General features: G+C 51.2%; 1 protein-coding gene across 6 annotated transcripts in view; it reads right to left on the reverse strand.

The window, feature by feature from the left end:
- The window catches only part of Nav2 (neuron navigator 2), a 728975-nt gene that overhangs the window by 139181 nt on the left and 572093 nt on the right, over positions 1–17701 (reverse strand). For all 6 annotated transcript variants that reach the window (XM_045145595.1, XM_045145596.1, XM_045145594.1 and 3 more), the window contains exons 9-10: positions 14183–14291; positions 11190–11579 (exon numbers count right to left, since the gene is read on the reverse strand). In XM_045145595.1, the coding sequence (XP_045001530.1) occupies positions 11190–11579; positions 14183–14291 (499 nt within the window). The remainder of the gene's footprint in view (positions 1–11189; positions 11580–14182; positions 14292–17701) is intronic.

Here is a 17701-nt window from a genome sequence, read left to right on the forward strand (position 1 = left end):
TCCAAATGTTTCCTTTCATATTCATCTCCACTCAAACTTGGCATTCACCAAGCTTGCCATCATAAATCTGTCCAGCCTCTACCCGCTGGCCCTTGAACAGTAACTGGGGAGAGACTTTGCAATTGACTGGTCTACATGCTTAAGATAAAAGATAACATGGACTGGGTTTTCTTATTAAGCAACACTAAAGCTCAATAGGAAACACAGGGGACACGTAGGGAAGCTTTGGAAGGAAAGGGGCACCTTCGTTCTCCACGCAGGAAGCCAGAGTGGAGAAAGGAGGTCTGTGGACTTGCTCTCCAGCAAAGGGGGTGCTGGACCCAGGGTGCAGGCAGGTACCGAAGACACACTGAAATGACCACTCACAAGGGAAGCAAATGGAAAATGGGGAAGCCATCTTTTAATTCCTTCCATGGGTTAAAACATTTTGGTACCAATTACCCTCCTGCACCTTCCTTTGCCTTTCAGGAAGAAGAGATTTGCATCATACACACGCTGAGTTTTGGAGTGGGAGTTATGTGAGACTCTTAGCTACAGAAGGTGTGGTAGGTGTGGTGGGTGTGCCCATGTGACAGCTAATAATCTCCACTGTCAACTTCCTTGGATCCAGAGTCACCATGGAAACCAATCTCTTGGCATGTCTGTGAGGGAGCAGAGTAGGTTACGTGAGGTAGGAAGACCCACAGTAAACACGGGGGCACCATCCCATGGGCCAGGGTCCCGGCCTGGATAACAAGGAGACAGCCGGCTGAGCAGCAGCATTCATCTCTCTCCGCTGCCTGACAGCAGGCACACGGTGTCCAGCCGCATCACACACCCTGCCATGAGGGACAGTATCCCTGCCCACTGCAAGCTGACATAAACCCTCATCCTTTACATTGTTTCTTGTCAGGAATTTTTTTCTTCATTTATTTGAGAGAGAAATAGGCAAAGAGAGAGAAAATTGGCTTTCCAGGACCTCTAGCCACTGCAAACAGACCCTAGATGTGTGCATCCCCTTGTGCATCTGGCTTACGTGGGTCCTGGGGAATGGAACCTAGGTCCTTTGGCTTTGCGGGCAAGCGCCTTAACCACTAAACCGTCCCTCCAGCCCCCTTGTCAGGTATTTTGTCACAGGTAGAAGTAACTAACACATACACAGTCCTGACCACCCACTACAGGGTTAAGTTTGTCCTGCACACATGAGTGACCTTCAGTGATGGTGCGTTCATAGGCCTCAGGACACCGTACTGAGAAGTTTCAAAAATCAAATTTTAGTGCGAAAAGGAAGGAGTATCATGGTTCAGCCCAGAAAACAAGTCTCATCTCCCCAGGGCACAGCCTGGGAGTGGACTTAGACACTGGATAAACACCAGCCTAAATGAACCACTAAAGGGCAGCGGGCTGCAAGGTCATCAATGTGGAACTTTCCTTGCTTGAACACCGGAGGCCAGGCTGACTCACACCCTAGCATTGAGCCGCACTCTCAGTGAGACACAGGGGGCCACAAAGGACCAGTGAGGTGGAGAAGAGACAGGTTGTACAAAGGACCTCATACATGCGAGAGGCTGTAGCTGTGTCCTAACATGCCTTGTGGACACCGTCTCCTCACATGGAACACACAATCCCGACGGTGGGAGGGAAGAAGGAGTCCTGAGAGGTAGGGTTAGACACGGTGGGGTTCTCCCACCTGGCGCAGCAGCTGACAGTGGAGAGTTAGTATTTATACCCCCAGCATGACCGTTCATTAGGCTCTGGTCCCAGCAGCCTCTTACACCTGAGATCTGGGGAGGAATGCTGCGAGGGAATGAAATCCAAGGACTTCCCCTCCCACTGGGCAATAAAATGACCCAGGAGCTACGCTCACATCCATGCCACTAAGTACGGGTCTCTTGTGTCATCACGAAAGTGACCTAAGTGGGTCTACAGGACCCCAGGCACCAGACACCCTGCTGGTGCCACTCACTTGGCTGTCACGGCAGCTGTCGGCATTATTCTCCTAGGAGACCAGGACTTCCAGGTTCTCACGGGCTACAGGAAGGACAGAGGCCCCCACAGGGCCTGCACTATCTCCAGACCTCACCCCAATTCCCACACTACACACTGCCTTCTCAGTATGACCAGGACTATCGCCTCTTTTCTACAGGGCGGGAGGCGGACGCTCACGGGGTGGGGCTTTCCTGAAGTCCCGATGACCGCTTTGCTTGCACATGCAGGCCGTCCAGGTTCAGGGGCTCTGAGGCCTGACAGCGCAGCCAAGGCACCAGTGGGAAGAGGGGGAGCTGCAGTGGAGCGGAGGAGGCTGGGGGACAGGCACCGGCCACTTCCCAGGCGGCTGCTCTGCAGCCTGGCACCGGGGTCTATCTTCTCTGGCTTCGTCATGTGTGCGTCTAACAGCCCTCCCCCATGCCAGGCTGAGTTTAACAGGACAAGCCTTCAACCCTACTGCACGCTGACCCTCGGGCTCTTACTTGAGCTCTCTAGACTGAAACACCTCTCAGCTGAGCCCGCTGTTGACCTCCCCCCAGCTCTGCACCTCCTCCTCCAATCGCATGTCCTCCAAGCTAGTACACGTGACCCCACTGGCGACACCCTCACTTGTCCTTTGAGGCCCAACTCACAGTTGTGTTGAGGATGACACATGCTTAGTGTCCATGTGCCAGGATGAGTCACACACGTGATCACCCTGAAGCTTTGCAACATCCCTATGGGAGGCTCACGCTGGAGTGCCGTGGCTAAGAGTGGTGGCGCCTCAGAATCCACGCCTGACTCCTCAGCCCACCCTCTTCCCACCAGCTCCTGCCACAGCCCTGCGTCCTCCCTGCTGGCTCTGGCTCACTGTCCCATGTGGACTTCCAGGGGCTCTGCTCCATGACCCTCCCTGTGTCACACTGGGACTCTGGCAACTGGGCCCGGCTCATTTCCAGCACCTTTACTGAATGCTGCCACACACAGCAAACCCGGTGGGCTTTACCGCCTTGTACCCAGAGCCTGCTCAGAACGGGGCAAAGGTAAGAGGGCGCTAGCTGTGCTCGGAAGAGGTAGGCACCAGCTGCATGGAGCTCGGGAGGAGGCAGGGGTCCCTCTGGATCTCTGGATGACTTTCTTCTCAGGAAACACTCATTTTCCTCTCTCCTTCTCTGCAGATGCAGCTGAGAAGCAGGCAGGGAAGTAACCTAGGCTAAGAAATTCCTAAGAAGTCAGAGCTGAAGTACAGTTTTCTGAGAAAACCAGACATTCCCCTTTTCAAATGCTCTTCAGCATAAATCAGTAGGCCCACATCAGCTATTAGACGTCACTGGTGGTCTGGGCCACTCTTGTCAAAGTTGTACCGTGCTTCATTGTTCTATGGGGCAGGTCTTGTCAATCTGGTGGATCCTTCCCCCCTGCTACCCCCGCCCGCTTTGGTTTTTCAAGGTAAGGTCTTTTTCTAGCCCAGGCTGACCTGGAATTCACTATGTAGTCCCAGGCTGGCCTCAAACTCATGACGATCCTTCTACCTCAACCTCCCAAGTGCTGGGATTAAAGGTGTGTGCCACCACACCCGGCAATTAATATGGTTTTAACCCTGCAAACCTCTACAAGGGTAGACTGAAGAAGACTGGGAATCCTTTTCCTGTTGGTAGGCAGTCCACTTGGAATTTCTCCTCTGATAAGACTACCTCCCAGCTGCCAACGAGGGTAACAGATCCACATGCTCCCTAAATCAAGAGTGTCCACAGGGAGGGGGAGAAGCATACAGCCCGTTGGCCTCCAGGGACCACTAACACAGATAGCCAGAGCCATCAGTCCGCACACCTGCCACACCAGGTTGACACTATAGCCATGAAGAACAAGCCGTTACTGGGAGCAACGCTGAGGGACGCGACACTTGCTCACTCTGCGCCCCTGAGCTTCCTTTCAATACCCAGACAGCTGCTTAGGAAAGTAGGAGGTCATGATTTTGGCGGGATATTTAACACCAAGGAGAAAATTAGACTCAGAAAAGTATGTGTGGCATCTGTGTACTCATATGCCCCGAGTCCTGTCCATAAGGAAACACTGGAGTAGCAGGGAATGAAAAATTTAGACAAGATGGTCCCACCCATCACTGACCTATCCAGCCCTGCACCTTCAGCGCAGCGCTGTATGTAGACGCCAACAGGAGGGCTAGATAGGCATTACAGGCAAGGGACTTGCTGCTGATGCCGGAGAATAGGGCTCAGAAGGCCTTGTGAAACGTCTAACAAAATTAACATACAAAATAAACCATTTACCAGAGAGGAAGTCTGGGAGCCCAGTCCTGCTGAGGCCAGTGAAAGCCAGTCCCTGGAGTTGGCACAGAGGCACTGCACTATCTGAAGACGACGCATGGCTCGCTACGATGCTGACTGCACACCTCTGGGTGGCGCTATGACGCCAGTGATATGATTCATGACACCGTATCCAGAACTACATGAAGCAGAGCTGTGCAGAAGAGCCTGTGCTATGCCAATGAGCCCTGAGGCCCACTGTGGGATGGCATGAAAGCCCCAATTCTTTGAGCGGTGGCACTGCTGGCCTCTCTACTTTCATTCTTCTTCCCCTTGAAGTGTGTCTTTTCCCAATAACCCGTCTCTGCTTCTGTTACAACTGCTTACTTCTTTGTTTGGGGGCTTGAGAATCTGGAACCCCAATATCCCATGAGATAATAAGAAATATAATTTGGTCTCTGCTCCTGGTTCCTAGCAAGAGCCCCTAACTCTTATAATTTCCTGAGTGATGGGGTGAGGGAGCCCCTTTCTGCCACACCTGAGTTTCTGCAGGGAGCTGACTCCTGGGGGATGGGGGCCAGTTGCCAGAGGTACCAACCATATGATTAGAGGGTGGGGGTGCTCAGCTCCACCTCCCAGGGGAGAGGCTGGAGACTGACCCAATCGCCAGTGGTCAGTGACTTCCTGCATCCTTCCAGCTACATAATGCAGACCCCCACAAATCCCTCAACTATGGGCTTCAGAGAGCCTCCGAGCCAACGAACACCTCTGTGTTCCGGGAACAGGGCTCTTCATCTTCCCATGATGCTCAACCTCCCAAGACCAGTCCAGAGGCCAGCTGGCAGCAGGGCCTTCCTGAGCCTTCCAGGAGCCCACAGGCTGGGATCAGTACATCAGGATCAGCCCAGAGAAACACGAACCTACCCTTTTCAAATCAGAGATGCGTGCCACACCCTGCTGGAGCCTGCCCCAATCAGGCCCTTTCAGGACAGTCTCTCCTCAAATCATTTATCTTGGCCCTAGGGTATTCTTTGGTTTTTCTCTCCTATCAGTTCTCCAGGAACAACAGCCTGGCAGGGTCGTGCGGGGTCTGACCCAGAAACAGTGGGAAAGAGCCATGGGTAAGAAAGGGCCTTTCACGCCGTGAGTGAGCACGCCGCATGCTATTGTTGATGCTGCCATGGTCAGAGGCACCTCACGCATGTGTCCTTATGCTCAAAGGTCACTTCTGGTGTTAAATTCACATGACAAGAGGAATGGATGTCTGCCACCAGCTCCCTGGGTAAATGACCTGACTGTACTGAGCTGCTTCAATTTCCTGGGCTGTCTTGCAAGCTCATAGGAGAGAAGAAGTCCAAAGGACTAGAGCCGAGAAGCAGGAAGACCACGTGGCTGGGGCCTCAAGCTCAAAGGGGCTTTGATGGGGGCACATATCTATCTAGAGGGTTGACTCATATCACCGTATTTGAGGACAGTTGTCACATTCATTCATTTCATTAGCTGCTGACTGTGGGGCAGCCACGAACTGACCAGTGACGATGTATCAGCATTCAAGACAGGCAGGACCTAACCCTCCAGAGCCTGGGCCAAACACGATTGGCTCCTTTCTCTCTGCTTCTCCCCGGCCCCCGCACCTGTATGTCTGTACGTCTGTACACATATATCACAAATATACATGCACACATGGGAAAGCCTGATAGCACCAGGGCTGGTGCAGACACTTCAAGTCAGATGAGCTGAGAACACAGTCACCACCTCTGGACCAGGGAGGAGGGGCTTGCCAGGCAAAGGCGGAAAACACACACACTAAGCATGCATTCCTGCATGATGCACCTTGTTATACACAGAGATCCAGCTCGTGTCAGGGACTTTGGGGAGGTAATTTTGTTTTGATGGGGTCATAAGAAAAGAGCCCCTATGATAGAATTAGCATCCTCATAAGAAAACACACATGCGTTCTCTCCTTTTGCCATGTGAGGATACAGTGAGAAGGCAGCCACTTATTTTATTTTTATTTTGTATTTAGTGTGTGTGTGTGTAGAGTAGGGTGCAGTGTGTGATATGTAATGTGTAGTGCAAATGTACATGTGTATATGCATGCATAAGTCATGCATGTGAGTGAGAAGTCAGGAGAACTTCCGGTGTCCTTCTCCATCGCTTGCCCATGTACTTTCTCGAGATGGGGTCTTTCTCAATCCAGAGTGCTGTTTGTTAGTGAGGAAGCCACAGCAACTCTTCTGTCTCCTCCCCCACCTCCCCCCTGCAACTAAGGTTACAGACTTGGGGCCATGTGGTGGGTTCTGGGGAGTCAAACTTGGGCAGTCCAGGGCCTCTCAGGGCCTCGTGCGTAAGCAGCAAACACTCTTTAACTGTTGAGCTGTCTCCCCAACAGCCCAAAGACTGATATTTTAAAGTCAGAAACAGTGGCCTTACCAGAACCCAGTTGCAATAATTAATAATAATCATAATAAAATTCTGCTATTTAAAGCCACAGTCTTTATGATAGCAGACTGGGCTGGCTAAGCTACAGATCATTCAGCAGGGGTAGGCTCTTCAACCTCAGAGGAACTGCTTCTCATGACCACATCCATGTCCACATTGGTTGATGCAGTAACCCTTGACCAGGCAAGGGGATTCAGGCCCTCTCACTGCCCCCACTGCAGATAGACTGCTCACAACCTTGTTTTCTCTCCCAAGCTGCTCAGGCTGCCATTGAAATGCAACCTTCTCAGCCTGATGACCACCAGCCTCACCACAGCTGCTAGACGACACCACTGCCGAGCTAGCTTCCTCCAATCAACACACAACACTACTGACACACTGGAGATGGCAAATTTTCACAAGCCCGCCAGGGTAGACATGGAGATCCTTCACAAATTAGTAAATGCCTATTATGTCTGTTCTCTGGGCTTAGGAGAGTGATGGAGACTGTCTGTTTTCTAGAAGCTCCCACTGGAGAAAAAGCACATGTGGGCGCCACTGACGTGCACTGACACTTGAATGCCCCTGACCCTGCCTGGTGCAAGCTCTATCTGTAATTTTCAGGTTTCAGAACTTGCATATTAGTTTGGCAGCATAGGGTTAAATATCCTCAGGTCTGTTGTGCCCTTAATGCATCCTGTGTCCCTGACACTAGACAGTCCTTCTAATATACTTCCCATGCAAACTGCTTACAGTTGTTCTGGAGTGAACCAGGACCAAGACACCCTAAAAAGAGTTCACTCTGAATAAGGGCTTAGGACAGCAAATCAGTTTTGTTGCGTTGTTTTTAAGCTGGGTCAGATGGGCTGCTGGTGACAGGAGCTGCACGGAGAAGCATGCCCTCGCCTTGGGCAATGGCAGGCAGCCCAGACTGAGGGAAGCACAGCGTGTGGTGAAGGGACAGCTGGGTAAGTCAGAGGAGACAGGAGAGGCAGACCGTTTAAGAGCCTTCCACATTCAGTTCAGATCAGTTCTCAAAGGATGTGGGCAGCTATCAAAGGTTCCTAGAGAGAAAGCACCTCTGGTGTTAAATTTAAATGGTCATTTTTTTCCTATAAAGGGCTGTGTATTTATACTTTGGGTGATTTATACAGCTCAGTGCTTCCTTTGAAAAAGAGAAAGAAAAGTCCTTTAAAACATGGATGCTAAGTTTGCCTCTTCAATTTTATTCTATGCCATATGGTACTCTGAATATTTAGAATATGAGTAGAGGATTGACTTGAGATCAAAAACTTAATAAGAATCATTGTCATCTGTCATTTTAATTTCTTTTCCCAACTCATGCCCAACTTCTCAGCCTTATGAGAGGAAGCAGTAGGGTCCGAGACAGCGTGGAAAGGACTTACACGGGCATGAACTGACTGCAGGGTGTGCTCGACACACACAGAGACAGAAGGTGTTTTTCATGCAGTTCTTACCTAAGCTCCATGGTGACACAGTAATGTCAGACACGGACACACCCAGCCAGTGATGGGCGCAGACTAGACTGAACGCAGCGCTGCAGTGCATAGCCCTGTTACAGCAGTGTCTCAAAAATCTGTTCCAAAACTAGAATTTATGTCCATATCGGGTTTCCTAAGTACTCTTGCTGTCAGTTTTTACTAGAGCTTTCTTCAGAGAGCCTTTGACATGACATCACTGCTCACACATCACGGCTGGGCTTCTGCTAAGCCAAGCAAACAGCTGGATGCAAACCCCACTGCCCTGCTTCCAAGCGCCTACATGTTTGAGGACAGTATGACATCTAGATCTCTGTGGAAAATGTGTGTCTTCATTAGTTCATCAGTACTCAGAAATAACCTCAAAGAGAAATCTAAGTATAGAAGGTTAAAATCCATATTTGGCAACTGAAGGTTTAGGGAAGGGAGAGGTCATGCTCAACGTCTCAGGGCCCACAGGGCTGGCCATGGTGTAATCTCTCCATCTAATGTCCAACCCATTTACCTTCCACTCCACTCCATCAACCATCTCAATGAAGATTTGTTTAGCTGATTCTGAACCACAAAAGAAGTGACTAGCTTTTCAACATGTTCAACCCTGTCATGTTTATATAAAGAGAAAGAAATGGGTAGAAGAGACACTACGCAACCGATTTTGTCCCAGGTGTGTGAAGGCGGACTGCTAATTTGGCCTCAAAGAGAAAGCCACATGCATTTCCCGGGAGGAGACAGCATACCAAGTGCTCTAGAACGTTACCATGCTGCAGGTAGAAAGAGATCCAGTGTCCTCTGGACTTCCCCGTTTGGGTAGTAAATTTCCACAATCAAAGGAAATACAGACCTAAGTTCTCCTGCTACAGCAATTAGGTAGCTTGCTTACATTTCTGCACTTTTATCTTACTCTAAGCTCTATCTCACATGCTAAAAATGTAAGCTTTGCAAGGCAGGAAACTCAAACACTTGAACTTTTCAGCAGAGGGAAAGGCTCTGGTTTCAGCAACCAACCAAACCAGCAGCTTCTCCCCAGACATCTCCAAGCTCCAGTTTGGAGCATGCTGACGTCTCCCCCTTGTGGACACAACCAACACAACAGCAAAATTAATCCAGTAAGGATGAGGGTAGCCAAGCAACAATGTAAGCTCTTGATCATACACAATGGAAGAACCAGGATTTGAGGTGGTATGTTACTATAAGAATCAGTAATGGCAAGGTTGAGGTCGTGTATGCTGCACACCAAAAGTCTTCCAAACAATACTAAAATATTATATTATGTACCCTTTAGTTTTATACCTAGGTATCTATTATTGATTTTCATGTTTAAGGCAAGCTAGAAACACAAAATGATGCTCTGATTTGACCAGCAAGATGAGAGGTCCTTTAATTTTCTCAGCCATTCTCGGTAGGAGAAATCTGTTAAGATTGTAAGAGTTTGGTGCTTCCTGTTTTCGAAGATTTTACTTCCTAAGATGCATCTAGGTGCTAGCAGAAAACTGAACACCTCTATGCCTACATTTTTTTTTCTTTCTTTTTTTTTTAATTTTTATTTATTTATTTGAGAGCGACAGACACAGAGAGAAAGACAGATAGAGGGGGAGAGAGAGAGAGAGAATGGGTGCGCCAGGGCCTCCAGCCTCTGCAAACGAACTCCAGACGCGTGCGCCCCCTTGTGCATCTGGCTAACGTGGGACCTGGGGAACCGAGCCTCAAACCGGGGTCCTTGGGCTTCACAGGCAAGTGGTTAACCGCTAAGCCATCTCTCCAGCCCTATGCCTACATTTTTAATTAAGTAAAAGAACTCGGCAGAGATGAACTAATTTGGGAATAATTAGCAGCTCATCTATTTTGATGCAGAGGCAAAATGTGGCAAGATGGTACAGCGTGTGGTGATGGATGATGGGCTATGTCCCTTAGCAGGTGCATAGCCACAGCCAAGTTATTTCATCTTTCTGAACTAGTTTCCTTGTCTATCAACCAGGGATCATCATCTACCTCCAACGATTTCTGTGAGCACAAAGCAAAGTAACACCATCAAGCGCCAACTCAGTATTTGGCACGTATTAGGGAGTCAGTCATCACTGGCCATACCGACTCACTGTGGGGCTGAATGAATGGCATGACTTATTCCGTAATCTTCATGTCTGGAATTTGCATGGCTAGGTCAATAAAGGTGAAGGATGAGGAAGTCCCAGGCAGATGAAATAAGTTTGAAAATAACCTAGAGTGAAGCTGCAAGCCAGGACCCATGTGACAGCAGACAGCTAGACGGCTCACTGTCCCTACCTAACTCCACAGAGGGACAGTCCACAAAGGAGCTCAAGTCCTTCTAGTCACTCCTGCATTCACTAAACCAGGAGCACTTGTGTACTTCTGCGCACACTGAAGGAAGGAGTCATTGCTCTATGAGCCAGACAGGCTGCCGGCTGCATTTACTGTTGCAAGAGGGAGAGAGTGGAGAGATAATATTATCCAAACACATAACCAGAGCCATCTTAAATAGTGGAAAGCGTTCAAGCAAGCCCACCACACAGTGACAGTGGCAAAGCGGGCACAGGACTGAACACGCACTCCTTTGAGTGGGAAGGTCCCTGCAGGCCCCTCTCTGAAAGTGCCGGCCGAGCAGCAAGAGTGAAGGCGTTCCTTAGAGTGGGGCTGTGAGGCCAGCCCAGAGACAGAGTGCAAAGGCTGTAGGCTACAAAGAACCAAAGGAGCCCAGAGATGAGAGGGAATAGAGGAAGTAAGGGAAGGAGACGACTGGTCTCTGAGAGGCAGGGAGAGCCAGGTCCCATAGGCCAGGGAAGCCAGGCCAGTGGCTGGGCTGTCATCCAAAGTCAGGTTGGGGAAGCGACAGACGCCCAGGTTTACAGAGTGGTATCTTGGTGAGTCACCAGCAGAACCTGTGCACATAGGCCCTCTGGCTCATGGCAGGGACGTGCCTGGCTCCAAGTAGCCTGTGCGGGCAGAAGCTGAGGTAACCAGCGTAGCTTCACCAGAGGCCTTAACTCGAGGTGCCAAAGGGAAGCAGGATCAGGCCTTCTCCCCCCAGAGAGCTGCCACTCACCCGCTCGTGATGTCATCGGCGCGGATGTTCTTGCTCAGGACGTCCCCATCACTCATGTAGCCAGGGGCGTCCATGCTGATGCTCTCTAGGGCTACCTCGTCTCCTGCCTTGTCGGACACATCCACATGGCAGACACTGCTGCCCCTGGAAGCCAGCTGCCTTCTCAGTGGCGCGGAGTACACGTAGCGGCCCGACTCCGTGCTGATAAAGCGGCTGGCATTGGCGCGAGGCGGGTACCCATTGCCCATGGAGGGGGCGTCTCCAGCCTGGAGCCGGGGGCTGCACTGGCCAAGTCTCCAGGACAGAGGTGTGGGTCTCCCTGTCAGGCTGAGGATGCTGCGGCCACTTATTTCCGTGGTGACATTGGTGTCAAACGTAGTTTCCAACGTGCTGAAAACACAAAAGCGTCCCAGGTTAGACTGGGATGTGCTTCATTTCTTGTGCAGGTTAGACAGTTTTTAATGTACAATTATGAAAATTTCTCACTTATAAAGTAGGACAAGACAGTAGGTACAAAGCCTACCTGGCCTAGGCCCCTTATTATTATCTATAAAATAGGGCTTGATTATATGTGCCCATTTTATTTGCATATAGGCTAATTACCTCCAAGAAATGAACATGACCTTTTGCTTTCATCTTTTACTTGTGCACGTGTGTGTGCAGATGTGCGCACTCTGTGTGTACCCACGTGGAGGCCAGAGGGGGCATACATTTCCTCCGGTCATTCCTCCACATGCTGCCTTGCCATGGAGTGTATCAGCGAAGTCGGAGCAGCAGCCCCCACAGGGCTGTGATTATAGGCATATGTGGCCATGACTAGCCTTTTTTTTAATGGATGCTGGGTTCAAACTCAGGACATATCAGGTCCTCATCTTTATGTGGTAAGTGCGCTTGCTCACTGAGCCATCTCCCCAGCCCATTCCATTATTAAAAATGAAAACCAGCAGCTGTACACATATGTATCTGGAAAAACCCAGCAGGGACTTCCCCTTTGCAAGTAAGTGCCTTTAACCACTGAGCCATCTGCCCAGCCCTGACTTCTTTCTTTAAAACATGGTATAAAATCCCCTTTACGAACTCTGTAATTAAACACAAACTGTAAAGCCTCATTCTGCTAGAAGACTAGAATTTTCTTAACAGTTCAGGAAAAGAAATGGGAAATGCTGAGCTGATAATGAAGTGACAAAGACCTGCCCATTTGTTCCAGAGAGCCACTCTTTCTCTAAGGACAGGCTGCACAAGCTTCCCAGGCATTCCTAATAGGGCATTTCACAACCTCCGCTCCCTCCTTAGTCAACAGGAGGAGAGACTTCTGATGCTCTGATCCAAAGTCCTTTTCTTCCCAGACTATTTTTTTTTTTCCTGTAAAGACTGGAAAATGCCAGGGCTTGAACTGTCTAGGTCACCTGGCGGGATCTTCCAGGAGCTTGACTTCGTCCGTGGGCACCAGAAAGGCCATTTACATGGTGTCATCACCACAGCCCTGCCTGTGCTGGATCCATGAAGCTCATCACTAAACTCGCTGGACACTGGCTTTCCTCACCTGTGGAGGGAGGCTCTGTCTTGAAGAAGCCATTGAAGCCTGCCTTCCATCCCCATTCAAGCCAAGAAATCCCCGAGAAGAAATTCTGTGACAACATCCCGTCAGTGACTGTGACTGTGGTGACTGTGGTAGAGGGGGGTGCCTCGTGACCACCTCAGAGCCACAGTCCCAGCACCAGGCTCCATGCTGTTCAAATGCCCAGGAGGTTAGAAAGGCGCCACCCTAGACTCTGAAGTTCACCTTCCTCCATTGAGCCCACTGGGTGTCCTGAGCTGTCCTTGTCCCACACCCTAGTCCTGGGACCAGCCTCATGCTCTGCACACTGGACCCTTCAGCCTCCTGAAGACAGAACTCACAGTGGGAACCCCATTTGCCAAAACTGCTGACAAGGAAGCCCCTTGCTTCCCCCCTTCACATCTACCAAGGAAACTGAAATGGGAGAAGCTATGGAGACTCCCCGGAGTTCAGCAGGCCTGGCCAGGGCTTTGCTTTGACTTTCAAAGCCAAACACAAACTTACAGCCAAATGCTGCTACTACCACGGCACATGGGCCCGCACTGCACCGCCCCACACCGCACTGCACCCCCTTCAACGTCTCGCTGCACAATGAAAACACGTGTGGACGTTTCTGATGTAGATCCAGATCCCTTCCAAGGGAATCATAGCTTAATCCCAGTAAAGAGTTTACAAACACTTCCTTACATGTTTTACGCATGCGCATGACTAACAATGTTAGAGTGTGTATCAGAAGACCTGCTAGGAATTCAAGGCTCCACTTATCACACAGGTCAGACACAGTTCACACGCTCACGTCAACAGCACTATGTATGCTGGCAAAATGCAAGTGAAGCGAAATTTAAATAGAGCCATTCTACAATCTCTGCTGTGGAATGACCTTAGTGGCCTGCATTAGGGAGTTATCTGTCTACATTCATTTCATTCCCTTTACTTGGCTGCACATTATCTTGCATTCTTTGTGCATTTTTACACATTTGGGGAGCAAAGTTAATATTGTTTATTTGGGTTGTGTTTTTGCTTGTTTTATACAGCCCAGGCTGACCTCCAACTCACAATCCTCCTGCCTCAGCCCCGACATCAGGAAGTACAGGGCCATGCAGCACCATGCCTGGCTTAAATCTTGTTCACGAGCCATCAGCTATGTTTTTTTTTAAATGAATATAACAGTTTAATAGTGTTTTTACTCAGAAATACATAAGCATTTTGGATTCTTTACTCTTTGATTTTTCCAGTATATTTTCTCACTTTTCTCTATGTATTTTTAAAATTTTTATTAGCATTTTCCATTATTATAAAAAAATATCCCATGGTAATTCCCTCCCTCCCCCACGCCCCACACTTTCAACATCCACTCCGTGGATGGCATAGCATACACAAGAGAAAAGAGGGAAAACCAAGTTCCCAGACAGGTCAGCGCAGCAACTGCCCACACCTGTGTGTGACCTGAGTTCCCCGCAAACTGGACATGGTCTCCTCCAGATTCTGCCGCAGGTCAGCGATGCTCTTCACCGTCCGCAGCCGCCGGGCCTCGGGGTCTTCCCCTGGAGAGACGACAGCCAGAGTGAGCACAACTCCGGCATGCTTAAATCGATGAGAGCAGCACCACACCAGGGACTGTAGCCCAGTTCCCTGTCTAGCACTGGCTGGTTGTGGGTGCTTAATAAGGACCTGAAGATGATGGATGGGTGGGTGGAAGCATGGATGGGTGAGGAGGTGGTAGAGGGAGGGCAGGTGGGTAGATGGGTGGAAGCATAGATGGATGGGTGAGGAGGTGGTAGAGGGAGGGCAGGTGCATAGATGGGTGGAAGAATGGATGGATGGGTGAGGAGGTGGTAGAGGGAGGGCAGGTGGGTAGATGGGTGGAAGCATGGATGGATGGGTGAGGAGGTGGTAGAGGGAGGGCAGGTGGGTAGATGGGTGGAAGCATGGATGGATGGGTGAGGAGGTGGTAGAGGGAGGGCAAGTGCATAGATGGGTGGAAGCATGGATGGGTGAGGAGGTGGAAGAGGGAGGGCAGGTGGGTAGATGGGTGGAAGCATGGATGGATGGGTGAGGAGGTGGTAGAGGGAGGGCAAGTGCATAGATGGGTGGAAGCATGGATGGGTGAGGAGGTGGTAGAGGGAGGGCAGGTGGGTAGATGGGTGGAAGCATGGATGGATGGGTGAGGAGGTGGCAGAGAGAGGGCAGGTGGGTAGATGGGTGGAAGCATGGATGGATGGGTGAGGAGGTGGTAGAGGGAGGGCAGGTGGGTAGATGGGTGGAAGCATGGATGGATGGGTGAGGAGGTGGTAGAGGGAGGGCAAGTGTATAGATGGGTGGAAGCATGGATGGATGGGTGAGGAGGTGGTAGAGGGAGGGCAAGTGTATAGATGGGGGGAAGCATGGATGGATGGGTGAGGAGGTGTAGAGGGAGCGCAGGTGGGTAGATGGGTGGAAGCATGGATGGATGGGTGAGGAGGTGGTAGAGGGAGGGCAAGTGCATAGATGGGTGGAAGCATGGATGGATGGGTGAGGAGGTGGTAGAGGGAGGGCAGGTGGGTAGACGGGTGGAAGCATGGATGGATGGGTGAGGAGGTGGTAGAGGGAGGGCAAGTGCATAGATGGGTGGAAGCATGGATGGATGGGTGAGGAGGTGGTAGAGGGAGGGCAGGTGGGTAGATGGGTGGAAGCATGGATGGATGGGTGAGGAGGTGGTAGAGGGAGGGCAAGTGCATAGATGGGTGGAAGCATGGATGGATGGGTGAGGAGGTGGTAGAGGGAGGGCAGGTGGGTAGATGGGTGGAAGCATGGATGGATGGGTGAGGAGGTGGTAGAGGGAGGGCAAGTGCATAGATGGGTGGAAGCATGGATGGGTGAGGAGGTTGAAGAGGGAGGGCAAGTGCATAGATGGGTGGAAGCATGGATGGATGGGTGAGGAGGTGGTAGAGGGAGGGCAGGTGCATAGATGGGTGGAAGCATGGATGGATGGGTGAGGAGGTGGTAGAGGGAGGGCAGGTGCATAGATGGGTGGAAGCATGGATGGATGGGTGAGGAGGTGGTAGATGGAGGGCAAGTGCATAGATGGGTGGAAGCATGGATGGGTGAGGAGGTGGAAGAGGGATGGCAGGTGGGTAGATGGGTGGAAGCATGGATGGATGGGTGAGGAGGTGGCAGAGAGAGGGCAGGTGGGTAGATGGGTGGAAGCATGGATGGATGGGTGAGGAGGTGGTAGAGGGTGGGCAGGTGCATAGATGGGTGGAAGCATGGATGGGTGAGGAGGTGGTAGAGGGAGGGCAAGTGTATAGATGGGTGGAAGCATGAATGGATGGGTGAGGAGGTGGTAGAGGGAGGGCAGGTGCATAGACGGGTGGAAGCATGGATGGATAGGTGAGGAGGTGGTAGAGGGAGTGCAGGTGCATAGACGGGTGGAAGCATGGATGGATGGGTGAGGAGGTGGTAGAGGGAGGGCAGGTGCATAGACGGGTGGATGCATGGATGGATGTGTGAGGAGGTGGTAGAGGGAGGGCAAGTGTATAGATGGGTGGAAGCATGGATGGATGGGTGAGGAGGTGGTAGAGGGAGGGCAGGTGCATAGACGGGTGGATGCATGGATGGATGTGTGAGGAGGTGGTAGAGGGAGGGCAAGTGTATAGATGGGTGGAAGCATGGATGGATGGGTGAGGAGGTGGTAGAGGGAGGGCAGGTGCATAGACGGGTGGAAGCATGGATGGATAGGTGAGGAGGTGGTAGAGGGAGGGCAGGTGCATAGACGGGTGGAAGCATGGATGGATAGGTGAGGAGGTGGTAGAGGGAGGGCAGGTGCATAGACGGGTGGAAGCATGGATGGATGGGTGAGGAGGTGGTAGAGGGAGGGCAAGTGTATAGATGGGTGGAAGCATGGATGGATGGGTGAGGAGGTGGTAGAGGGAGGGCAAGTGTATAGATGGGTGGAAGCATGGATGGATGGGTGAGGAGGTGGTAGAGGGAGGGCAGGTGCATAGACGGGTGGAAGCATGGATGGATGGGTGAGGAGGTGGTAGAGGGAGGGCAAGTGTATAGATGGGTGGAAGCATGGATGGATGGGTGAGGAGGTGGTAGAGGGAGCGCAGGTGGGTAGATGGGTGGAAGCATGGATGGATGGGTGAGGAGGTGGTAGAGGGAGGGCAGGTGCATAGATGGGTGGAAGCATGGATGGATGGGTGAGGAGGTGGTAGAGGGAGGGCAGGTGGGTAGATGGGTGGAAGCATGGATGGATGGGTGAGGAGGTGGTAGAGGGAGGGCAAGTGCATAGATGGGTGGAAGCATGGATGGGTGAGGAGGTGGTAGAGGGAGGGCAGGTGGGTAGATGGGTGGATGCATGGATGGATGGGTGAGGAGGTGGTAGAGGGAGGGCAAGTGTATAGATGGGTGGAAGCACGGATGGATGGGTGAGGAGGTGGCAGAGGGAAGGCAAGTGCATAGATGGGTGGATGCATGGATGGATGGGTGAATGCTCAAAGGACAGGGCTGAATCCAAGGAGATTCTGCCCTCAGGCTCCCTCTGAAGCAGGTGAGGTGTAGCTTGTAGGAGATGCAAAGGCCTAGGCTGATGCATAAACCCACTTTATATCACCATTAATGACACACGGGCCCTGCCTGGCTTGTTCCCCTAAGATTATTTTCTTCTCATGCAAATGTGTATGTGCCACCTGTCTTCTCTCTTGGTGACATGTTTGGCTGTCCACAGACACTGCTGTCCATAGAGGCCCGTACTTGCTCCTCACGAGCAGTCTATGGAGGGAGTTGTGCTTTCACCTTTGCTGGATGAACCATGTCACCAGGTATCAGAGAACCTCTGCTGGAGCTGACTAGCTAGCTTTGGGGAAGGGACTTGTCTTCCCCATCCCTTCAATTCCACACTTCCCATCCTCCACAGGCTAAGGCCTGAGGAACTCTGTGCACAGAGCCCATCAGAACTCTTAATAACAACATG

This window comes from Jaculus jaculus, chromosome 3 (assembly GCF_020740685.1).
Source record: "Jaculus jaculus isolate mJacJac1 chromosome 3, mJacJac1.mat.Y.cur, whole genome shotgun sequence".
NCBI lineage: Eukaryota > Metazoa > Chordata > Mammalia > Rodentia > Dipodidae > Jaculus > Jaculus jaculus.